The 25615-nt window shown below is 43.1% G+C and overlaps 3 protein-coding genes and 1 pseudogene across 3 annotated transcripts; 3 read left to right on the forward strand and 1 right to left on the reverse strand.

The window, feature by feature from the left end:
• The first annotated feature begins 2236 nt into the window (after positions 1-2236).
• On the forward strand, positions 2237-8460 carry LOC119316238 (transcription termination factor MTERF8, chloroplastic-like). Its single transcript, XM_037590548.1, has 2 exons — positions 2237-2689; positions 7608-8460. Exons 1-2 carry the CDS (start codon positions 2249-2251, stop codon positions 8340-8342), a joined length of 1176 nt encoding a protein of 391 aa, XP_037446445.1. The 5' UTR covers positions 2237-2248; the 3' UTR covers positions 8343-8460.
• Positions 8461-11615: 3155 nt separating this feature from the next.
• LOC119314942 lies at positions 11616-14731 on the forward strand. Its single transcript, XM_037589623.1, has one exon. It carries the CDS (start codon positions 11682-11684, stop codon positions 12843-12845), a length of 1164 nt encoding a protein of 387 aa, XP_037445520.1. The 5' UTR covers positions 11616-11681; the 3' UTR covers positions 12846-14731.
• Positions 14732-16842: 2111 nt separating this feature from the next.
• LOC119315495 lies at positions 16843-21412 on the reverse strand (annotated as a pseudogene).
• Positions 21413-22539: 1127 nt separating this feature from the next.
• LOC119318889 lies at positions 22540-24252 on the forward strand. Its single transcript, XM_037593450.1, has one exon. The coding sequence runs from the start codon at positions 22621-22623 to the stop codon at positions 23773-23775; it is 1155 nt and encodes a 384-aa protein (XP_037449347.1). The 5' UTR covers positions 22540-22620; the 3' UTR covers positions 23776-24252.
• Positions 24253-25615: the final 1363 nt, after the last annotated feature.

A 25615-nucleotide genomic window follows, 5' to 3' on the forward strand; every position in this document is an offset into this window, starting at 1 on the left:
TTCCTATGAAATGTAGTACAGAAGATTCCAAAGGAAAAATTTCTATGGGATTTAATCCTATGAATCAAAGGACATACGCAGGAAAAATTCCAAAGGATTTCGATCCTTCAAAAAATCCTATTGAATTCCTTTGAATCAAAGGAGCCCTAAGGGTGTGTTTGGTAGCATGTATGGACCTAGCCTAGTTCTTCTTCTTCCATCCATGTTGAGCGTAGACATGCTGAGTCCATGCAGTTGCCCTTGTTTGGCAGTGATGTATGCTCTGAGACATGCCGAGCTGGGACTTTGTTTGACAACCTGCATCTGTTTAGACATGCTGAACATTTGTTTTTTAAAAAAATTGAACATATTTGAAATTATGATTTGTTTCTAAATTTAATCAAATTTTAAATATTTTATAAAAAATAAAACAAAAACTGAAATTCTGATTTTTTTTAATATTTTCTTAAATTCTCATCATTTTTTCAAAATTTAAACAAATTGAATTGCTGAACATTTTTTGAAAATTTACACAATTTTAAAATTCTAAATATTTCTAAAAATGAAATTCTGGATTTTTTTTTGAAAATTTAAACAAAATTTGATATTATGAATATTTTTTGAAAATTTAAACATATCTGAACGTGGTCTGATGGGTGGGGACGAGGGTCAAAGCCAGCATGGCTGCCTCCATGCACCCTGTCTGGGGTGCATGAGATGGACATGGCTAAGGACCCTTTTATGCATCAGATGGGCATAGCTCAGGTGAGCCCATACACCCTACCAAACAAGCAAAAAATGGGCCGGATTGAAAACTTTTGCCCTCATGCAGCCTACCAAACACACCCTAAGGAGTTGTTTGGATACCGAGAATTAGATGCCAGATTTTGGAAAACCAATTTTAGAAGAATTTTAAGGAAATCAGTTTTAATTAGTCTTTCTTTTAAGATAAGTATATACAATTCCTTGAACAACAAAGAAGAGTAAAATGGCCCTCCCGCGTGCGGCTGTTGAAGCCGTCATCATGGGCACCGAGGAGGTCGCCGTCAATATTTTCGTAATCATTGCCATGGGCGCTGAGGAGGCCGATCTGCTCGAGTCGAGAACAATGCGTCGCCGTCGATGGTGTCACAGCCATCGCCATGGATGTTGAGGAGGTCGTGCCGAGAACAACATGCCGCGTCCATGGTGTTGCAGCCGTCACCATGGGTATGGGTGCCTACTGGCAAGGTGGTCGCGCTGAGAACAACACGCCGTCGTCGATGGTGTCGCCGGCTGTTGCTATGGGCGCCTGGAACAACACACCGCTGCGAGGCTTGGCGGCGAGCTCAGTCGCTCACCACGACGAGGGCGTGGAGTCGATCCCTTGCCATCTACTCATACATACAAAATGGGTATATAGAACGCCATCTACTCGTACATACAAAATGGGTATATAGAAAAATGACGATTAGTGATTTTTCTAAATCTCAGTTTTTGGGTTTTTGGAGAACTGAGTCTAACTTATCCACGATTTAGTCGGATAACCCAAACAAGGTTTTAGTTTGTTATAACAGATTTTATGTTTAAACAGAACCAGTTCTCTAAAAACCAGCTACCTAAACAACCCCATATGGGATTATCCTAAAAATTCATATGGGCACAAACCAACTCATTAATTTAAGAGAGCTGTTTTTTTAGAACGAGAGCTAACGAAACCTCGTTTTGACTCATAAAGCTGTAAGGCTCTACGATACATATTTCTTTTTTTTAGGACAGGCTCTAGGATACATGACCAAAATTCAAGAAAATCACACTCATTTTGACCAAGACGCATGAAAATTTCTCCCTCGGCCGCGCTGTTTCAACCCATGAAGCCTTAGACACATGAAGCTCTTTTTTTGGAGCGAAAACACATGAAGCTGCAAGGCCGAAATTTGACAACAAAAAGATTCCAATAATACGACAACAAAGCAGATTCTTCCATACTCGGCAGATAATAAAAAGGTACTCCCTTCGTCCTATAATATAAGACGTTACTATATCTAATATGTGAGTATATTGGATGTATTTTTTAGAATATTAAAAATAATAACGAAGACGGAGGGGGTAATTGAAGACTTTTGTAGCTGCAAGGCCCACCCAGCACCAAATTAGAGCCCAGTGCCCACCCGTGCACGACAACCAAACCAAAAATTGCAGCCCATTCGCATCGCCCACATTTTCCCCTTCATCCTGACAGACGACACAGAAATTAGTATCTCCGCCGCCGCCGCCGGCCGCCTGCGCGATGCTCCGCCTGCGGGAATCCATCGTGTCCCATATCCTCTCTTCACCCTCCGCCCCGGCCATATCCCCGCTCCGCCGCCTCCTCTCCGCCGCCGCGGCCCCCATTTCTCCGAACCCCGGTGGATTCGCCGTCGAGGACTACCTCGTCGACACCTGCGGCCTCACCCGGCCCCAGGCGCTCAAGGCCTCCCCGAAGCTCTCCCACCTCAAGTCCCCCGCCAACCCCAACTCCGTCCTCGCCTTCCTCTCCGGCCTCGGCCTCTCCAGCGCCGATGCCGCCGCCGTCGTCGCCAAAGACCCGCTTTTCCTCTGCGTCGGCGTGGAGAGGACCCTGGGCCCCGTCGTCGACGGGCTCGCCGGCCTCCGCCTGTCGCGTCCCGACATCGCCCGCCTCGTCTCGCTCGTCCGCAGCAACTTCCGCTGCAGATCCGTCGTCTCCAAGGTGCACTAGGGAGATTGGATCATTTGCCCCACTTTACTTGGGCATTAGATGATTTGCCCTATTTTACATAGGATTAGATCATTTGCCCCACTTTTCATTTTTCTTTTGATGATTTGCCCTTTTCAATTACTGTAATCATTTTCGATTTTGTATCCCTTTTTTCTCCATGCGAAAAGACACAATTGCCCCTGTGGCTAATTTACAATTTGACACTGTACAAATCTTTTTTCTTTACAAGGTTGTATCCAACCGAAGCAACTAATTAACATGGAACAAATCATATCTACTTTCTTTACATGGCTTTACCCAACGGAACCAACTACTAACAAATCATAGATTGATTCTGTTGCTTGTGTCGTGGTGTTCATGGCTAGTGGAGAGGTGGATCCACCGCCGGCCCCCAAGCCATCAACTCCGACGACCCCTGCACAGCGAGGCTTCACACAGATGGCCGCTGAGACGATCCCACAGACTGCCGGACAGGGAGGCGACTGTTGCGTCCATGGATCACCACGATCTGCTCCAGATTGGTCAGTATATTACCTCCCCTCCCTCCCATCCCACCCCACCCCAAACACACACAGTGCCACACGGATCAAGGGTTTGAACCTCTTGGCATGCCTCCTCGCTAGGCAGCCCCTAACGCTGCTACACTTGTAGTAACCCTGCAACTGCAACAATATGATGGACACATAATTATCAGGATTCAGGATTATAAAGTTCTAAAATTATCCAAATCTTTAAACCATGTGGATGAATACTTCTAGGAGGATCATGAATCCAATGACATGGGCATACACTTAGTTTTACTGGAAAATGAATATTAAACAATCTGTTACTTGTTTCCTAACATAACAAAATGACAGTCAGGATGTCAATGACCTTTTTTTACCGATTGCAGGCTTTGATAGACCTCCTTATCGTTACCTTCCTGCAGTTGCATACATGTAGCATACTTTTAATAGTTGCTAACTAGTTAGATGATGCCCTTATGTTCCCTCCATAACTAAAAATCTTTTGTTTTCCAAGTAGGTCTCGACCGGTGGCTACCAATGATACATATGTATCAACTATGGAAGGAAGCGTTGATTGGTCCCATATTGAGATAGCACCAATGAATGATGAAGAAATTGATGTTCCTATAACAGAAGAGAACATGTGCTCGGTGCTTGGCATCAATGACGAACCTGAGCATCGGAAAATTGTATCTGAAGAAGCTATGAAAGCCTCCATTGCAGATGTTGATGCATGTGTGGCTGATATTGATGAGGATTTACTTGCTAATGCGGCTCTTCCTGTGCCTGACCATATGCCTGAAGAGGATCACTTTTTGTATGATAAGGAACATCCTATGATAGAGGAAGGATCTTTGTTTCGTTCAATGAAGGAGTTTAGGATGCTCATGAGAACATTTGCTATCAGAGGCAAGTTTGACATCAAGATCAAGGATAGTGACACTACTAGATTTTTGGGTCACTGTAAAGGAAATGCATGTCCTTGGAGAATAACTGCTAGGACAATAGAAGATGGAAAAACAGTCAGGGTACAAACTTATCTAACATGAATCATTTTTAATGTTGAAACTATCTTTTATAAATTACTTGCAACTAATGGTTGGTATTGTGTTTTCTGCAGGTAAACAAGATAGTAAAGCCTCATAAGTGTTCATCAACCGCTGCAGTGATTACAAGCATGGCAGACCAAGCATGGGTGGTAGAAAAGGCCATGGGGTATCTTCAAACTGAACCAAACATTGGTGCCAGCGAGCTCCGAAAAAAGCTACAGGCCGAGTACAAATGTACTATTGGGTATCATACCGTTGACAAGGGAAAAGAAAGGGCCAAGAATAGTTTATATGGGACATGGGGGAAAAGCTTTCAGTCATTATTGAATTTCAAAGCTGAGATTGATAAAAGATCTCCTGGTAGCATTGTCGAGGTTGATGTCAAGAGGGAAGGAGGTGAAGTGCATTTCCGCAGATTTTTTATGGCACTTAAGCCGTGCATTGATGGCTTCTTGGCTGGTTGTAGACCATATGTCAGCATAGACTCCACATTTTTAACTGGAAAGTGGAATGGTCAATTAGCAGCATGTACAGCACTAGATGGACAAAATTGGATGTATCCTTTAGCATTTGGTTTCTTTGGTACGGAGACCGAGGGTAACTGGATTTGGTTTATGCAACAACTTCATAGGGCAATAGGACATCTTCAAACTCTAGCTATTTGTACCGATGCATGCAAAGGGTTAGAGAATGCAGTTAAAATTGTGTTCCCTCAAGCTGAGCAAAGGGAATGCTTTAGGCATCTAATGGCAAACTTCAAAAAGAAGTTTCACGGAGATGTTTTTGGTCGCATGTGGCCAGCAGCCAAGGCTTATCGTCTAGAAACATTTAATTATCATATGGGCAAGATATTTGAAGCTGAACCTGCAGTGAGTACCTACTTGTGTACCTATCATAACTTAAAGTGGATGAGATGTGACTTCAACACAGAAATAAAATGTGATTACATTCACAATAATCTAGCTGAGTGCTTCAATAGCTGGATCAAAGGAACAAAGGAGCTGCCCATGGATGAGCCAGCCGATGCAATAAGAGAGAAAATTATGATACTTGTTTATAGAAGGAGAAGGATTGGGAAAATGCTCCAGGGAGAGATATTGCCTGCCACCATTCAACAAATAAATAATAGAACTAGGCAACTTGACCATTTGGTTGTTGGAAGATCAACCGGAGAAAGTTGTGAGGTCAAGGACACTAGCAAGAATAATCTTAGGCATGTTGTGAAGATAGGCAGCCGTGAGTGCACTTGCCTAGAATGGCAACACACTGGAAAGCCATGTGAGCATGCACTTGCATTCCTTATAGAGACGGCATATGTAAACTTTCAACCATATGTACATGAATACTACTCTGTGAGTAGGTTCCGGGCTGCCTATGCTGGAGAGATTGAACCAATCACGGACAAGTCTCAATGGCCTCATGTTAATCTAGATTTTGAGATGGTGCCACCGGATTTAAAGAGCTCCGTTGGGAGACGGAGGAAGCAGAGAATCAAAAGTTGCCTTGAAGACGGTGGTGGCAACAAACGGAAGAAAAAAGATGATAATGGCAAAACAAATGACCAAGAAGGAGGTGACAAAGAGAAGGAAAAGGAAAAGGAAAAGGAAAAGGAAAAATAAAAGAAGAGATTTGGCAGCAAAAATAGGTGCAAAGAATGTGGGATATTGGGGCACAGGAAAGCAACTTGCAAAAAAATGAAGCTAAAGAGAGGTAAGCCATACACTAGTATCTCCTTTATATTAGTATCAAATTAGTACTATTAAACCATTTTCTAACATCCAGTGTGATTGAACTTTCTAGTGATGTGTCTGCTCACGAGCTCGCTCCAGTTGTTGTTGCGACACCTACACGCACAACAACAATCACACTGCCTCCCAGCCTTCATAACAGCCCTGGGCCTATCACAAGGAGGTTCCTACTAAATTTGTCATATGCACATTTGATTCATGCAAAAGAAAAATCCTACTTTTATAACATTGGTGTGTAAACATGCAGGAGGCTTGCTATGGCCATAGCTGGAGACGATGCATCACGGCCATCTGGGACAAGTACAGTTAATTCTACAGCATCACCTACTTCTCACTTCCCTTCACGCTCTACGGAATGCAAGAAAAAACTGACCCCAAAGAGGAAGAAGCTCTAATTTTAGTGCATTCAATTCTATTTTAAATTCGTAGAGGTGTTGAAATTTGTCAATTTCAAAGATATTGGCTTAGAAAAATATATATTTTTGCTTGATGTAAACTCGGATTAATTTATCATGTCACTTGAACCAAGCAACCTTTTTGTGGCATCAGTTCGTGATTTTGGTGTGATATATTCTCTCAATTCCATGTGCTAAGTGAACATATGTTGTCAGTCTTTTTTTTTAATCTATGAAGATGTTATATGCTGTCAATTTCCAACGAAATGCATATGCCAGGATGCACATCATATATATAGATCTCTGACCAGTGACTAAAGGAGATCCAGCAAGAGATGAAGCATATATATTTTCAGTGTGATACAATTAAAGTCTGAAGCATCTGGAGGAGATAACTGAACAAAGCATTTTATATAATGTACCCAGCTCCATGATTGAAGCAGTACCAGCTGATAGGGTAATTAGTACTATCAACACTGTCGTCCAGCCATAGCTATTACCGGCAACGCAACGAGCTGACACACAACAAAACTGTAAATCCATGAATCATTGGAAGAAGGTAATTTTTACTAGCAACGAGCGCGCCATCTGCCGAGCTGCAGCTGGAGCCCGGAACCCACCGGTTCGCCGAGCTGCAGCGGGAGTCGCCGCGGCGGGCCACCGAGCTGCAGCGGGAGCCGCCGCCCCGGGCCAAGGAGCTGCAGCGGGAGCCATGGAACCCGCTGGTCCGTCGAGCTGCGGCGGGAGCCCCGGGAACCGCCGGTCCGCCGAGCTGCAGCGGGAGCCGCCGCCCCGGGCCGAGGAGCCGCAGTGGGAGCCCCGGGACCCGCCGGTCCGCCGAGCTGCAGCGGGAGCAGCCGGCGCCGGCCGACGATCTGCAGCGGGAGCTGCCGCGCTAGGCCGCTGCTGCCAAGATCAGGGCCAAGGTGCCATCGTCGGCCTCCTCTGGTATGTGTACTGGGGAAAGAAGAACAGAGGAAAGAAGAATAGTGAGCTCGTCGATGCAATCTCAGTCCAAAAGCGGAGAAGAATTGTAAATTAGCCACAGGGGTAATTGTGTCTTTTCACATGGAGAAAAAAGGGATACAAAATCGAAAATGATTACAGTAATTGAAAAGGGCAAATCATCAAAAGAAAAATGAAAAGTGGGGCAAATGATCTAATCCTATGTAAAATGGGGCAAATCATCTAATGCCCAAGTAAAATGGGACGTGCACTACTACCTGCCCCTCTTCGGCTCCTTGGACAACCTCCTCCGTGCGGTCCGGCGCTCATCCTACCTTCTCTCGTCGGACCTGGACAAGGTTATCAGCCCCAATGTCGAGTTCCTGCGGGAGTGCGGGCTAGGTGATTGCGATATTGCCAAGCTGTGTTACCGTGTGCCGAGGATGCTGACCACCAACCCGGAGCGCGTCCGGGCAATGGCGGCGTGCGCCGAAAGATTAGGGGTTCCCAGGGGCTCCGGCATGTTCAGGGAAGCGCTGCACGCCGTCGCATTCCTCAGTGAGGACAAGATTGCTGACAAAGTGGATTATCTCAAGAAGACCATCAAGTGGTCCGATACTGAGGTGGCCATTGCTCTGTCTAAGGCTCCGGTGTTGCTGAGGAAGTCCAAAGACCTGCTTACGCGCAGGTCTGAGTTCTTGCTATCCGAACTAGGGTTGGAACCGGCCTACATTGCTCGTCGGCCGGTGATACTCTATTATAGCCTGGAGGGCCGGCTCAGGCCTCGACACTATGTTTTAAAGTTTCTCAAGGAAACTGGATTGGCCGATCGCGACTGGAGCTTCTATAATGTGGTCACGAGGACCGAGAAGGATTTCGTGGACAAGTACATATGCCCTCACAAGGAAGCTGCGCCACACCTCGCTCAAGACTATGCAACCGCTTGCAAAGGGGAGGTGCCAACTAATTTCAGATTTTTACTTGAACCAAAAGTGGGCTGAGGAAATTGGTTACTATGTACTATTGCGCAACAAAGTTTTCACTATGCATAGTAAGCTGGTAGTTCCTGTTTTCGGGTTCTTTGCCAAACTAGATTGTTTGGTTATTTTCTGTAGTATGCCGGTTTGGTCATTGCTTAATGCTAACTCCTATGAAACTGTTAATTTTGTTCCTGAACCCTGATATGTTGATGTTGTCATTCCTTCAGGGAAGATCTTCGTGTTCTCCTGATAATTTTATTCCTGAAACCTACAGTCTAACTATATATTTTCCTAAATCATGGTTGAGTGAAATATGTGTTGCCAGTTCCATTCTCTCATGTGTTCAGATTTTAAGAGTGATCTGGAAAGTGGAATTTGCTGGCACTCCTCTTTTCAGATACTTGGACATGCGCCAACGCAGCCTGCCAAGATGGTGCTCAGTGAGATCAAACTTCTTCCACCAAGAAGAGCATGCGGCCTCAGAGCATAATTGGTTTGATGCCGAAAATTGGCATGCCATTGTTTGGTATTGTGCCAAATATTGCCTACTACTTGGTAGGTTACCGAGTTGTCTTGCCTATCTCACATAAAGTTGCCAATAGTTGGCAAGTATTGGCATTGCAAATATTTGGCAATGCCAACTTTTGGTTAGCCAAATATTCTCTGCTCGCACTTTTTCGTTGTTGAGAATTACTCCTCAACTTATCTTGTAGATTTCCTTTTGTTAGTAGGAAATCGATCTATTTTTAATGTGGTTTGGGTATGCTTCTTCCAGTCATTCGTTGATTTCGTTACTGAAATCTGCACTTAATTACTTCTCTTTGTGTCATTGCTTCATTCCATCCAGTAGTTTGTAAACCACTGGAACAATATCATGAAAAGATTAGTGTCCTGGTTATATTTTGCCTCTCTTTTATGCGGTCCTGTTTTTTGCTTGCCATCTTGTTTACGGATTATTTGTTAGTGCTCTTTTGCATCGCAACCTTGTGCTTTGGTTGTCAGATTGCCGCTGTTTGTGATCTTGTAACAGATTTCTGTGGTGTTGCCCCTGCTGTTTTCTGTTGTTTCCATACAGGTTAAATAGGGATAGATACTTATACAAATGAAAATACTGTTTTAATCCGTTTCGGAAAAAGAACTGTTTTAATGGCTGGCACAGTAAAGTTGCTGTTTAGGTAATGGTCACAGCAGATTTGAAGAGCATGGTTTTTCTATTTGCACGGTCTTATTTGGATATAGTAGACTAGACCTGGAGATAGATAGCCTTGGGCATGAAACTGGAGAGACTTAAATACACACGAGCTAGTGAATTCCACGATCTTTATTTTCATCTGAAATTTTAATTAGTGGTGTCGATATTTGAAGCTAGGCTCCGGCTTACTCAAATGGTAGGGAGGTTTGGTGGTCCTTTACATACAGTGCATATTTCTTAATTTGGTGTGATTTGTACACAAAATATATGACACATTCTAGTTATTAATGGTGATAATTTCGTTGGTCCTCTGACTTGATTCCTATTTAGATTCCAGCCTATTTGTATAGTAGAGCATAACTAGCTGAACTTTTTAGGACACTGCTGTCCATAATTTCATTGGTGTGATTTCTAACGTCCAATTCTAACTAGCTGAACTTTTTAGGACACCGATGTCCATAATTTAGTGCCTAAGATGCACTGCCCTGAAATTTATGGCCTGCTGTTGATATATTTGTATTGCTTAAACGCAGAATGGTAGATACACTGTTATGAATTTTTAGGATTTCAGCTGCTGTTTATATCCTTGAGTAGCTAATTTCAACTCAAATCCAAATCATTACCTGCTCATAAGCTGCAGGTACTAATTGCCATCTTCATACTGGATCGGTTGAGTTGGGAGCTATGTACCAGTTATGTCTGATTAACCATGTGTTCTGCTGTAATCATCCAATGTTTTTGCTCCGCTACCTTGCGTTAGATTTCCTCGCCGGCAGGAAATTTCCATGTGTTTTGGGGTATTGTGGATGGTTTTGTTCTGAAACGTGTAACTGTAGTCCTGAAAGTTTCTGAAGTTGGTGCTTCTTTGACATTGCTATTCTGAACTTTATTATGATGTCAGTTCAATATTCTTTTTTGTAAATGACATGTTGTTCCTGAGCATGGCCAAATCATCTAGTCTTCAAGGTGCTTCATTCTACAAATGTTTTTCGAAACGGAGGCAAAAGATTTGCCTCATCCATTAAATAAGGAGAGAAAAGAGTTTACAGTTTTACAAGACATTCCCGATAAGTCACTTTGACACGCCCGAACAGCTACGTTATCCAAACGTGTGGTTACCATTACTCTACTTCCATTAGCATTTTTTGGAAAGGCACAACTAATAATATTACATGCTAGATGATCCCATAAGTCATCAACTACAATAAAGTACCCACTGTAAATTTTGCACGAGTTAGTCGTACATTATATCAGTAAGTGGTTACAAGGTGCATAGAAAATGATCATAAGTAAAATGAAGGTAACAAAGGATGATGACACATGCCAATACTAGAAAAAAAAGTAATACTCATATAAAGGTCATGTTTATAATCCTTAAAAAAACTTATAGAAATCAAAAAATTCATCTTACATCCACCGCCCCCGTCCCTGGGCCTGAAGCAACCTGTTGAAACCCAAGAGCTTCTAGAAGCAACGGCTAGAGCAAACCAAAAAGATGCTAGCGGCCGCGATTTGGAAGATGTTCAATACTTGTGCATAAATTCAAAAGATGTTTATGTTTCTGAACTTTGTTCGCAAATTCGGAAAATGTTTGGGGAATTTGATAAAAAAATTCACGGTTTGGAAAAAATGTTGATAATTTTGAAAAATGTTCTCAATTAATAAAAACTGTTCCAGTTTGCATATTTGTTCAGTAATTCAAAAGTTGTTCATGTTGTAATTTTTTTCGCAAATTCAAAAAATGTTCATGTTTTGGAAAAAATGATAATGATTTCAAAAAAAATCGCAATTTTTTGAAAAATGGGCCAGGTTTTAGAATTTGTTCACAAAGTCAATAGATGTTGATGTTTACAAAAAATTTAGAATTTCAAATTTTTGTTCGCTTTCTTTTACAAAAAAATGTTACCACTTTCAAATTTTGTTCGGGAATTTCGAAAAATGTTTCCACTTTTAAATGGATATTGGACCATTAACAGAGGGGGAGTCTAGTGTCGACGATTAAAAATTGGGCCCAGTTAGAGCCCAGTGCTGAACCGAATGACAAGAACCGAAAATGGCAGCCCATTCTCACCGGCCCCCATTTCTTTCCTTCCCCACAGACAGACCACACCAAAATACCTCCGCCGCCGCCGCCGCCGCCGTCGCTGCCGCCACCGGCCGCCGCCGCGATGCTCCGTCTCCGAGAGCGCATCGTTTCCCGTCTCCTCTCTTTCTCCTCCACATCCACCTCCGCCCCGGCCACCCCCCCACTCCGCCGCCTCCTCTCCGTCGTCGCGGCCACCATTCCCCCGAGCCGAGGATTCGCCGTTGAGGACTACCTCGTCGACAGCTGCGGCCTCACCCGAGCCCAGGCACTCGAGGCCTCCACGAAGCTCTCCCACCTCAAGTCCCCCGCCAATCCCAACGCCGTCCTCGCGTTCCTCTCCGGCCTCGGCCTCTCCAGCGCCGATGTCGCCGCCGTCGTCGCCAAAGACCCGCTTTTCCTCTGCGCCGGCGTGGAGAGAACCCTGGGCCCCGTCGTCGCCGGGCTCACCGGCCTCGGTCTCTCGCGTACTGAGATCGCCCGCCTCGTCTCGCTTGCCCACTGCCGCTTCCGGCGCAGATCCATCGTCTCCAAGATGCACTACTACCTGCCCCTCTTGGGCTCCTTCCACAACTTCATCCGGGCGCTCAAGTGCTCACCCTATCTTCTCGCGCGGGACCTTGATACGACGGTCAAACCCAATGTCGCCTTCCTGCAGGAGTGCGCCTCCGACCTGGATATTGCCAAGCTGACCATGGTTATTTGGGGGATGCTGACCTCCGACCTGGAGCGCCTCCAGGCGATGGTGACATGCGCCGAAGGTATAGGCGTGCCCCGTGGCTCTGGGATGTTCAGAACTGCGCTACATGCTGTCGCATTCCAAAGCGAGGAGAAGATCACCGCCAAACTCGAGTACTTGAAGAAGACGTTCAGGTGGTCTGATACCCAAGTGAGGAATGCTGTGTCTAGGGCTCCAATGCTGCTGGGCAGGTCAAAGGACGCACTGCAGCGCAGGTCCGAGTTCCTGTTAGCTGAGGTGGGGCTGGAACCCGTGTGCATTGCTTATCGACCGATAATTCTCTGTCTTAGCCTGGAGGGCCGGGTCAGGCCCCGGTGCTATGTTGTAAAGTTTCTCAACAAAAATGGATTGCTAGATCGCGACCTGAGCTTCCATACTGCAGTCATGAAGACCGAGAAGGATTTCGTCGAAAAGTATATATGCCCTCACAAGGAAGCTGCGCCACACCTCGCTCAAGACTATGCAACCGCTTGCAAAGGGGAAGTGCCAGAGAATTTTAGATTTACATGAACCAGGAGTGGGCTAAGGAAATTGGTTACTATGTATTGCGCAACAAAGTTTTCACTCTGCATAGTAATCTGGTAATTCCTGTTTAGGTGTTCTTTGCCAAACTAGATTGTTGGTTATTTTCTGTAGTATGCCTGTTACATGCCGGTTTGGTCATTGCTAAATGCTAACTGCTATGAAACTGATAATTTTTCATTCCTGAACCCTGATATGTTGATGTTGTCATTCCTTTGAGAAGATCTCTGTGTTTACCTGATAATTTTTTTCCTGAACCCTAAAGTCTAATTATATTTTCCTAAATCATGGTTGAGTGAAATATGTGTTGCCAGTTCCATTCTCTCATGTGTTTACATTTTAAGAGTGAACTGGAAAGTGGAATTTGCTGGCACCCCACCTTCTGATACACAGCCTGCCAAGATGGTGTTCAGTGAGATAAAACTCCTTCCACCAAGAAGAACATGTGGCCTAAAACTCTGCTCACTCTTTTTTTTTGAGAAGTACACCTCAATCTGTCTGGTAGATATCCTTTTGTTAGTAAGCAATCCATCTATTTCAATCCGATTAAGATATGCTTCTTCTGGTCATTGGTTGATTTCATTACTGAAATCTGCACTTGCTTCTCGTTGTATCATCGCTTCATGTCATTAGTTCAATTCACCCCTTACAGTTAGTTGTTCATAGCTGCAGAACTGTAGGGAAAATATCATGTGGAAAAATTAGTGTCCTGGTTATATTTTACCTCGCTTTAATGTGGTCCTGTTTTTCTTGATTACGGGTTCTTTGTTAGTGCTCCTTTGCATTGCAATCTTATGCGTTTGGTTGTCAGGTTGCCTCGTATTTTCTGTTGTTTCCATACAGGTTACTCGGGATTACATACTTATGCAAAAGAAAATACTTTTTTAATTGCTGCCACGGGAAATCGTTGTGCAAGTAATTGTCACAAGAGATTTGAAGAGCATAGTTTCTGTATGTGCATGATCTTACTTAGATGTGGACCTGGAGATAGATAGCCTCGGGCACGAACTTGGAGAATGCCTTAACTTAAATAAACATGATTCAGTGAGTTGGACGATCTTACTTTTCATCTGGATTTTAATCAGTGGTGTCGATATTTGATGATAGGCTCGAGTTTAATCAAATGGGGTGGTGAGGCTTGGTAATCCCTTACATACCATGCATATTTCTCAATTTGCTGCAGCTCGTGCACAAAAATATGCCACATTCTCTAAAAGTTATTAATACTGATAAATATTTTTTTGGTTCTGTGACTTGATTCCTATTTAAATTCCAGCCTCCTTGCATAGTAGAGCAATAGCATGGCCGGTGATGTCCTGAAAAATTTAGGACACTGCTGTCCATATTGTTTAAATGTAATGCCTAAGATGCACTGTCCTGAAGTTTTGCAGTCAATGACTGCTGTTGATATACTTTTATTGCTTAATAACCCCAGAATGGTAGATACACTGTTCTCAACTTTTAGGATTTCAGCTGCTGTTTATACCTTTAGAGTGGCCAATTTCGAATTGACATCGAAATTGCTACCAGCTCAGAAGCTGCAGGTACTGATTGCCATCTTCATATTGGATTGGTTGAGTTTGGAGCTATGCACTAGTTATGTCTGATAACCATGCGTTCTGCTGTAATCATCCAATATTTTTGCTCCGGTCCCTTACTTTAAATTTCCGCCGCAGCGGCGACCATCAGACCTCATGGGCAGGAAATTTCCATGAGTTTTGACTTTTGAGTATTTTTGGCAGGAAATTTGGTTGCAGCTCTGGCAACACGCCTACAAGTCCTCTGGTGAAATAGCCCTGAAAACGACTGAAATTGTTGCTACTTTGACACTGTCTGCTCAAAGCATTGCTGCTCTGAACTTTATGCTTTCCCATTGTAGAAGCTTCAGTGTGCAAGTTTTCAAATGAGGTAAATACACCCCAAGTGCCTAACCTTGTCCGGCGCGGTCAGTTTAGTGCCTAAAGTTGCAAAATACGTAAAAGTGGTGCCATGACTTGTCCGAATGGTGCATATACGGTGCCTTTGCTGCCGCCCAATATTCAGTGATCTGTACTATTCAATACAACAAAATACCAGTTATTTATGCAGAACAATTTAGTTGTCTACTTTACATACGCTGCACACATTCACTACATCTCTAACGCATTGCACTTGCACACATTCAGCACAAATATTCAGTACAGTGCAGTGCACACATTCAGTACATCACCTGTCATGAAAATTCAGTTAACTGTACAATCAGGTGTCACCAAATTCAGTTAACTATGCGTCATCCGTACCCAAAATTCAGTTACAGATCTTTCTATTTTTTCAGTTCGAAAAATCTCCAGATCTGAGCTGAAATGACCAACAAGACAAATGATCACATCTGAGCAATATTATAGTCTAATTTGGACAAGTTATCTGAGCAATACGAGCGAAGGCACCGTATCTGCACCATTTGTACAAGTTATGGCATCACTTTTACGTATTTTGCAACTTTAGGCACTAAACTGACCGCGCCGGACAAGGTTAGGCACTTGGGGTGTATTTACCTCATTTGAAAACTTGCAGCCAGAAACTCCATAAATTTGCATGATGTCAGTTTATTATTTGATGATAAATGCGATGGTGTTTCTGTGTTCATTTGTTAAGGGGGTGTAGTATATTCAGGGGTATTACAAAGTTCCAAACTGAGAGCATTGCCATCTACGTGCAAATGCAACAAAAGCATTCAGTGCCACTTGCCGCCATAATTAAACATGTTGAAATGCAGAGTGCTGAGGGCTGACTGAGATACAAAGTGTCCATTGATAAAAAAAAAGTAAAAAATAAAATAAAAACCCCGGAAACTAAATACACAGGGGGAATGGTATAATGGAGCGATATCAGTCAAGTTACAGACTGCATTGTAATGGAAAGGTTGTCTTAGGCAGGCGCACCAGCGCTGCGGTCTTGATAAATATTGATGTGGTTACCTTGATTAATACTTAGGAAGGCAGACTCAACATCAGCAAGCACAAGTTGAATTCTTTTGATGAGACACATGCGGATGTCCTGGAGGCATGGCAAACATTCCATGCCTACTGGTTGGTTAACAGAAATTTAGCATAGTAGGCACAACTTATTTGAACTGAAACCTAGCGTCACGAAATGTAATATAGCAGTGGTTGGTTGACAGTAACCTTGTCTGTCTTTCTTTCGAGCTAACCCATAGGCATTGGGACTTGCATTACCTTGCATTTAGTGCCTGTGGACTTTGTTTTGGTGGTTGGCTGAGGTGAGGAGCTTCCCAAAAAACCTCAAAAGTTGTAAGGTTGCCTGTGTTTTCTGGACTATTTGGAGGAGCAGAGAGTACATTGTCTTTTTGCGTTGATTCATCTGATTTGCTACTGGATTAGTTCATGGTCTGTTTTACAGAGAAAGCAGGAAAATCTAAATGCATTGACGTGACGTGAGGAGCAAAGCTGATCGAGCACATAGCAAGCGAAATCTTGAGGGCATCTCAGGGTTGGTGTCCGGGCATGCAAAGGCTGAGCATTCTGCCTTGGCTGGTTGCTGCCTTTCCTTGATTGACCATAACTAGTATTCTTGAAGTTCTTTCATTTTGTTTTCTTTCCTTGTCTTCAGTTTGGTTAGTTGTCTCTTAACTAATAGTCCCTTTGTTTTTCCTAGTCCCTCCGCACCATAATATATATATGTCGTTTTAGCAGTTGAATTTGGGTTGCTAAAACGGCATATATTATGGTACAAAGGAAGTATTAAATGAAATGGGAGGGGGAGGCCCCTCTTTTATCAAAAAGAAAACTTTGAAGCTGCTGAAGCTTTTCAGTCCTAGTAATGTAAGTTACTGAATTTATGGAAGTCAAGGTTATCTTATATGTCGGTGTTCTCAGGTGCAACTAAATGTACGCAGATGATTTTAGCATAGAGGTAATGTAGATTGAAGGAAGAAGAAGAAGAAAAAAAAGGGTACCAATACAGGCTGCCTGGCTGAATATAAAAAATGCAAGGTGTGTGTGTGCAAGATTTATTAGGACGAAACATTTCCAAACTATGCTCGTCATTTGTGGAAGGTTCTGCTGGCCGAGATGTTTATTCATAACGATCTCATTCATAAATAAAAGCAAAGTACTATATCAGGTTTACAATACACAAGGGGAATAGTAATAACCACATTCATCAAGATCCTCAAAAAAAAATCACATTCATCAAGAGAGAAAAGTGACGCGGCGATAACTGAGGCTCATGGATGGAATGCATGGCTACACAACCGTAACAGAGGGATGCCTTGGGTGCAGCCGTGCGGCGCTCTTGAAGGCAGACACGACATCAGCGAGCATGTCTTCCTGATTTTCGCTTGACTCGGCGTTGGTGTACTGGCGAGACAAGCCGATGTCCTGCAGGCAGGGCAGACGCTCCATTCCGACTGGTGTAGCGCCTCTCCACTCTTCCCAGACGAATCCAAGGCTGAGTGTTAGTAGCTTGGGAGTAGCTCCTGCCTCGAAGCTTAGGTACTCAGTGACATCTTCGCTACACAAGAGATAGAAGTACTCCAGAGCTGGGAACAGCCCCGCGCCGACCATGACCTTATCTTGAGAAACATCCAACACGTGGAACCTGGCATCGATGAGGGAGGGAAGCTCTCCAAGAACACGAATCTCATCACTGGACATGTGCATGGCACAAAGATAGAGGATCCGGAGGCAACCTAGCTCACCAATCCATTTGGGAACTCTACTGAAAGCCCATGTTTCCAGATCGAGTACCTCTAGATGGAGAGGAGGATCCGACAATGAGTCTAGCTGGCTGCCATTGTCACCAGATTCGCTCGGGCAGTCGAGGGAGAGGTGTGTCAGGCCTCGGAGCTTTCCAATGGAAGACACTAAAGCATCCACACGGTCATCCGTCAAGCACTGGCCATAAGGCGTGCATAACGTCAATTCCTTTAGATTGGTCAGCCCGCTAAGGCCTTTGATATCCTCCAGGGAACTCATATTCCACATGCCCAAACAATTCAGGGTGCAGACTGATTTCATGTTCTGGATCCCTTGAGGCAGCGCTATACCATATGGAAGTACAAGATGAAACAAGTTGGGCAAGCGAATTATATCCGATGGAAAGCCTTGTGTGGACCGGCAAACGAACTCCAATGTTTCCAAATAAGCAAGCCCTTGAATTTCAGTAGGTAGCATTATGTCTGCTGATCTTGCTGAAACCTTCAAATACCTCAACAGAAATAAATGACCTATTGCAGTGAGGTCGACTGTTGTATGACATTGATGTGAAAACTAAAAAAAAAGCACACGTACGTACTTAAACTGTGAAAGAGGAGGTGTGCATTTGGACTCCCAAAACCGAGCATATGATCTAACTTGTAACATGCTAGTAGCAAGTGTCTCCGATGTTTCATCACCAACACTTTATTTCAGAGATAATCGACGAACCTTGTACTCGCAACTGTGCAATCTTGCCATGTCTTCATAGTTATATGTTACACTGATAAAATTATCTTTTGCACTTTTGTTGAGGATAAAATCAAGCATCATATCGTGTACTCTACAGGAAATTACCTCCCCACCAAATGTCTCTTCGGGCTGAATCAGACTTCTATTGATAAGCTCATTGAAATAACTTAATGCAACATCATCCAAAGCTACTCCGTGCAAATTACACACAAAGCCTTCGGCTATCCACTGTCGAACCAGGTCATCCCTCATGATCTCACGGTCTTCCATGTACATGCCAAGGTACAAAAAACATGGACGAAGATGAGCAGGAAGATGGATGTAACTAAGGTTCAGTATACCCCTCATCTCTTCGAAGGTGGATTTTGTAGAAATCTTGGCACCAAGGGAACTCACTATACTCTCCCATTCATTCGGTGATCTTGCTTCTTGGCTAGCTAAGATGCTAGCTATGGTGATAATTGCAAGTGGCAATCTGCCACACTTCCTGAGAATTCGAGCTGAAATTTCTTTAAAATGTTCTGGATAGTCATTTTTGGATCCAAATACTATAGGAAAAACATGATTCTTCCATCCTGCGACTGGGCGGTTGTATTCAGAGAACGCAGCTATTTTCTCATGCTTGCCTTGAATGGTATACTTCAATTCCACATGCCTAAGAATAATTAAGTTGACCAAACTGGTTCTTTTGTAGTAAGTTTGTAAACCAAGTAACTATAATTCTGAAACAGAGGAAGTTAGTAACACACTATCACCTCTTGCTTATAAACACACTATCAGGTACTAAGTTTGCATTCTGAAACAGAGGAAGTTAGTAACCCAGTATGAGAGTTACCACATTGAATGGAAGATGAAAGAAAAAACAGGTAATAGCTCAGTCTTTTTTTTTTCCACTAATATGCTTAGTGATATTATGTAAGGTCTCGCCAGATCAATACTCTTTGCGGTCTGATTAAGATTCAGCTGGTGGAGCTGTCGAATCCATGCCTCTGCACACACCTGCTGGACAATTTTCCAGGTATAAGCACAGTCTCAGCGTGACATCATGTTTTCTTATGCCCTGCACCTCCAAGTAGTGTTTTCATTACCGACTTTATGTTATCAAATAGTGCCAGGGATCAACTCTCGTCTGTAAGGCCCTGTTTCACGGAAGCGCACTTTTGGCTCTCGGGTGCCCGCGCACCCTATATGCGGAAAAAGAAATTAGTAATTCAAAAAAAGTTCAAAAAATTCCAAATCTTTTTTGGAATCAAACATGATCAGGTATTGTACTCGTATAAAAGATTTGGACAAGAAATGATTCATATTGACTTCGTGGCAAAAAAGACAAGTTTATGACGACAATATAGCGTGTATAGTACTTGTATATAGCGTTTTTTGCCGAATCTTCAACCCAGGACGCAACGAAAGTCATTCTCTGACGAATCTTTTTTATACGACTACAATACTTGATCATGTTTAATACCAAAAAAGATTTGGAATTTTTTGAACTTTTTTTGAATTATTAATTTTTTTTTGCATATAGGGTGCGCTGGTACCCAGATTCTCCTTCATATTTTCGATTCTAGACTCACAAGAACACTTTACTGGTATTCTTATATTTATGGCCTATATCACACAGAGATCTGCCTTATACATTGTATTATCTGTTATTCCAGATGCGACTGCCTTCTCTTTCTGTGTAACACTCTGCAATTTATTTTTTTGTTTCTCTGCTGCGATCTGCATCTCTATGCAGTGCGTTCCCTCATCACAGTTACTCAGGGTACAGTCTATTGGGGTGATTATCGAAATCCAAAGATACGATTTAAAACTTAGCATATTGTTTTGCTATATGATACTGCTATCCGATAAATAGTAGACACTAAGTTATGTAAACAGCAAGTAGTCTTTGGAGAAAACAAGGGGTCCATGAGTTGAAATCTTTGTGCTTTCGTTGCAGACCTGTACATTCTATCTGGTTGCTGTGAGGTGAGCCCTTTCAGAAACCAGCATTGTGCTGTGTCACAGCAGTTTATGTTTACAGAGTTTCTAAGTTGCATGTACAATGATTTCAATTAGCATCCACATCCAGGTCTGACATATAAATTCATTTCTTTTTATATACTGCTCACACAACAGGAGACCTATGGTCTGGTGTCATCAGCACATGTCTATCGTCCGCCTCAGCGGTGGGAACGTCGGAGCGGTGTCTGACAAAACAAAGTGTGTGCCTGTACTCCTTGCCGGCCTGGATGGCATGGCTGAATGGTCTCATCTAATTATATTCTTTATCTAAATCATGGTTGAACGAATTATGTGTTGCCAGTTCCATTTTTTCCCATGTTCATATTTTAAGAATGGTCATTGGTTGATTTCATTAGTGAAATTCTGCACTTGCTTCTCTTTCTCTCATTGCTTCATGATTCATGTCATTAGTTAATTTCACGCCTTGCAGTTAGCTCTGCATAGCTGCAGAATTGCAGATAGTTTGATCCAATAGTTTTGCAAATTGTTGTAAATAATATCATGTGGAAAACTTGTCATGGTTACATTTTGCCTTTGTTTTATGTTCTGTTTTCTGCTTGTCATCTTGTTTACGGATTCTTTGTAAGTGCTTCCTTGTGTTGGTTATCTTGTGCTTTGGTTGTCAGATGCTGGCAGATGTTGCGACCCGAAAGAGGCATGGAAGGCAAGCGGGTGAGCGTCACCAGGGGAGGAGGAAGACATGGGCTGAGAGCATCTACAACCATGCATACCTAAAACCAGTTGCCAGGCGCTTCCGCAGAAGGTGACCTGGTACACCCCAAATTTCATCACAAACTACCATGGTAGGCATATCAGATTGCCATTTTCATACAAATCCATGCAACGACATGATCTACGTAAACTAAACCACGCGTTCTCGTCGTCGGAGATGTTGATGATGTTGGTGCCGGAGCTGTCGGCCTCATGGTTATTGGCGGCTGGGCGCACGGTCGACTCGTCCTCATCCTCCTCGTTGAACTGGGTGAAGAGTTTGTCGATCTCCGCCTTCCGCTGGTGGAGAATGCGGCGGTTCGCCTCCACCCCGTGCTCCACCAGCTCGTCCGTTTGGGCCTCCTCGAATTGCGCCATGGCGTTGGCCATGTCGTGCCCGCAAGAGTCGGATCTGCAGCCGTCGCCGCATCCTCTGGCCCTCCTCCTCCTCCTTCATGGCAACGTTGTCCTTTCCCGACTCCTTCTCTTCCTTCTCCACCTCCGCCTCCTCCCCCTCCTTCTATTCCTCCTCCGCCTTCCCCTCCTCTTCCTCCTCCGACTCTGGCTCCTCCTCCAGTTCGGGCGAATCCGGCGGAAGGCCGTCAGCGAAACGAGCAACACGTCTCGCCCAGATCTCCTCCAACAGCTGCAATCGACACTGCAACAAATTTAATGAATACAAATTTTCGGGCGAATCACAAAAAAATATTATTGTGCGTTTTTAGGTAAAAATTCAAATTTAATGAACATAAAGCAAAAATAATCTAGAAATGGAGGAGAACATATTTTTTTGTGAAGGATCAAAAAAGGAAAACAAAAGGAAAAACTAGGAAAATCTGGAGAAGGATAACCAAGAAAACAATTAAAGAAATTGAAAAAGCAATTCCCGGTCCATCCCGACATCAAACAGGAAATTAACACAAACCTATTATTTTTTCACATTAATAAAAGCTAATACCAAGAAGAAAGTATCTATTGGTGAAAAATATTCTCCATCTTTAAATTAATGCAAAAGAAAAAAGATGATAGTCTTTCTTAAGATATATTCGTTGTCTATGGTATTTTTTTATGTATATCCTCGCTATGGTTGTGGAAAGCATTTCACTAGAATAAGAATACTATATAAAAATGAGCAAACTATTCCATAAAACACAATTTTTTTTGAAATTAATAAAAAATTAATTGTGACACAAATTTTCTATAGATGCAAAGTTTTTCTCCATTTTTATAAGCAGCGTCAAAGGAAAAAAGAAAAGTACTGCACATTTGTTTGTAGTGAAAAATCCAAAATGGAAACCGATAAATAAACAAAATAGATGACAGAAGATAATTAAATAAAATGTGGAGGAGACATAGTAGGAAAAGTAAATAAAAATAAAACCATGAAAAGAGAAGGAAATGTATTTTGTTTTGGACAAGGGAAGAAAATGGATGACAAAAATGGAGCCCACGGAGACAGAGAAAAAGAAGTTGAGCCCATTCTGATTAACCACGACGCGCAGAGGGAGAGCTGCCATTGCAACCCATCGGAGATCTATCTCTGCATCGCCGCCGGCGCCGTTGCTCTTGTCGCCGCCGTCCCCGTCGCCGGCTGCGCCATGCTCCGCCTCCGCGAGTGCGTCGTTTCCCGTCTACTCTCTTCACCCTCCACCTCCAGCTCTGCCATCTTCCCACTCCGCCACCTCCTCTCCGCAGCCGCAGCCCCCATTTCCCCCGGATTCGCCGTGGAGGAGTACCTCGTCGCCACCTGCGGCCTCACCCGACCCCAAGCCCTCAAGGCCTTCAAGAAGCTCTCCCACCTCAAGTCCCCCGCCAAACCTAACGCCGTCCTCGCCTTCTTCTCCGGCCTCGGCCTCTCCGGCGCCGATGCCGCCGCCGTCGTCACCAAAGATCCGCTGTTCCTCCGCACCAAGGTGGACAAAACCTTGGCCCCTAAGGTCGTCGGGCTCACTGGCCTAGGTCTCTCGAGTCCTGACATCGCCTGCCTCGTCTCCCTCACCCCCGACTGCTTCCGCTCCAGAAACATCGTCTCCAAGCTGCACTACTACCTGCCCCTCTTCGGCTCCTTCCACAACTTCCTCCGGCTGCTCAAGCGCTCACCCCGCCTTCTGTCATGGGACCTCAACAAGGTGGTCAAGCCCAATGTTGTGTTCCTGAGGGAGTGCGGGCTAGGTGATTGTGATATTGCCAAACTGTGTATCCATGCGCCGAGGATGCTCAGCACCAACCCGGAGCGCGTCCGGGTGATGGTGGCATGCGTGGAAGGTATAGGCGTGCCCCGTGGCTCTGGGATGTTCAGACAAGCGCTATGCGCTGTCACATTCCAAAGCGAGGAGAAGATTGCCGCCAAAATGGAGTACTTGAAGACCACGTTCAGGTGGTCTGATGCCGAAGTGAGCATGGCTGTGCGCAAGTATCCGGGTGTGCTGAGGAAGTCAAAGGAATCTCTGAAGCACAGGTCCGAGTTCTTCTTCTCTGAGGTGGGGCTGGAACCAGCGTACATTGCTTATCGTCCTGCGTTGCTCTCTTATAGCATGGAGGGCCGAAACAGACCCAGGTACTATGTTATCAAGTTCCTTAAGGCAAATGGATTGTTAGATCAGTACCGGGACTACTATAGCATAGTCATGCTGAGTGAGAAGGTATTTGTGGAGAAGTTCATATGCCCTCACAAGGAAGCTGCACCGCACCTCGCTGAAGACTATGCAACAACTTGCAAAGGGGAGGTGCCAACTAATTTCAGATTTACTTGAACCAAAAGTGGGCTAAGGAAATTGGTAACGGCGTATGGCGCAAGAAATTTTTCACTCTGTGTAGTAAGCTGGTTGTTCCTGTTTTGGTGTAGTCTTGCTGAATACTAAAAGAGTTTGGTGCAGACCTGTCCATCTCTTTGGTTGCTATGAGGTTATGTTGTGCCACAACTGTCTATGTTTACATAGCTTCTAACTTCCAGCTACAAAGATTGAAGTGCCCACAGTTGCAAAAGAAAAGACTCCACATCCGGTACTCAGCTTATTTCTTACAGTTAGTTCTGCTTTAGTTACATTCCATTGCAGTTAATAACTTAATATTGTATCTTCAGTTCATTCTATTTTAAGTTATATTTTTTCAAGACTAAAACTATGAATTTCGACCATCATGTGTTATATGAAATTAAAATGGAAAATTATGAAAGAATGTTGCAAGGGAAATTTAATGAGTGATTGCATGCTCCATCAGTAGGAGCAGCGCAGCTTGTGGCATCCTAGGCATCATCATCTGGCACACTGGCACTGGTGTTTCCCTTGCCCGAAGGAGAATCGGTTGCTGTCGGTTGCCTAACCCCAAATGGATAGATGAACTGCTCTGAACTTTTAGGATACCAGCTGTTGTTTTTATCTTTTGAGCGTGTAGTTTCAAATTGAAATCGAGAATGTTACCTGCTGATAAGCTGCTGCAGGTACTCATCGCCATCTTGATCTCGGTTTGGGGGAGTATTAGTTTACTTTGGAGCTCTTTGGTTTTCTTCATTTATCCTTCTTTTTTCACCCTTTTTTTGGGTTTCTTTCCTTTCTTTTCATTTATTTGTATATGTTTTTCTTTATGGTTTCCATCGGTTTTAGAACCTTTTTAATTGTCTGTTTTTGTTTCTATCATTTTCCTCGGTTTTCTATGTACATTTTCCATGTACATGTGAATTTTTTTCTACATGTTATTTTTAAAATACACAATTAACATTTTTTAAATAAATGTTTTGGTGTCTACATTTCTGTATAGATCAAAAACATTTTTTATAAATGTTTAGCATTTTTCAATGCACCCTCTGTAAAATAATACGAGTGTTTAGATCACTATTTTAGTATTCTAAACACTCTTATATTAGTTTACAGAGGGAGTACATGACTAGCATTTTTAGATACAATTATTAATAGTTCTTTCAAATACATGTTTGATGTCTACTTTTTTCAGAAACTTTGTATATACTTCATATGCATTTGAAACATTTATTTAATATACATTTAACATTTTCCAAATGCATTTTTACATTTTTTGTATAATGTCATATAGATATTTTTGAAACGTGTGCTTTTTTTAAATGTCACAAACATTTTTTTGTATGCTATCAACATTTTGCATATACATTCGAAACATTTATTTGATATATGTTTAACATTATTAATGATGTCACATATATTTTCTGCAACAAGGAAAAAAGTTTAAAGGTCACAAAGTTTTTTTTCAATATGCTAATCGAAATATTCGAAAGACATAGTTTAAAAATAGAAATACATAGTTTAAATTTGGAAGTACATTTTTCAGACATAAATATTGCTCGGAGGACGTAGTTCAATTTTTTGCAAAGGAAATCATGAATCCCTTAAATTGAAAACATGTACCTCTTCCTTGTCTATCGCTTCGAGGATATTCAACATCACCATCAACTCATAATGGTCTTCATCGTCGTCCGACGACTATTCAAAGAATTCATTGTAAAAAAAACTCATCCATAATGTCCATTACGTGCCCTGCAAATGTGCGAAAAAGAAAGTCAAAACATGTCCGGCCAATTTGTCGGACATGTGGCATGCGAGGTGGATCCATCAACGGCCAATG

This window comes from Triticum dicoccoides, chromosome 6A (assembly GCF_002162155.2).
Source record: "Triticum dicoccoides isolate Atlit2015 ecotype Zavitan chromosome 6A, WEW_v2.0, whole genome shotgun sequence".
In the NCBI taxonomy this organism is placed as follows: Eukaryota; Viridiplantae; Streptophyta; class Magnoliopsida; order Poales; family Poaceae; genus Triticum; species Triticum dicoccoides.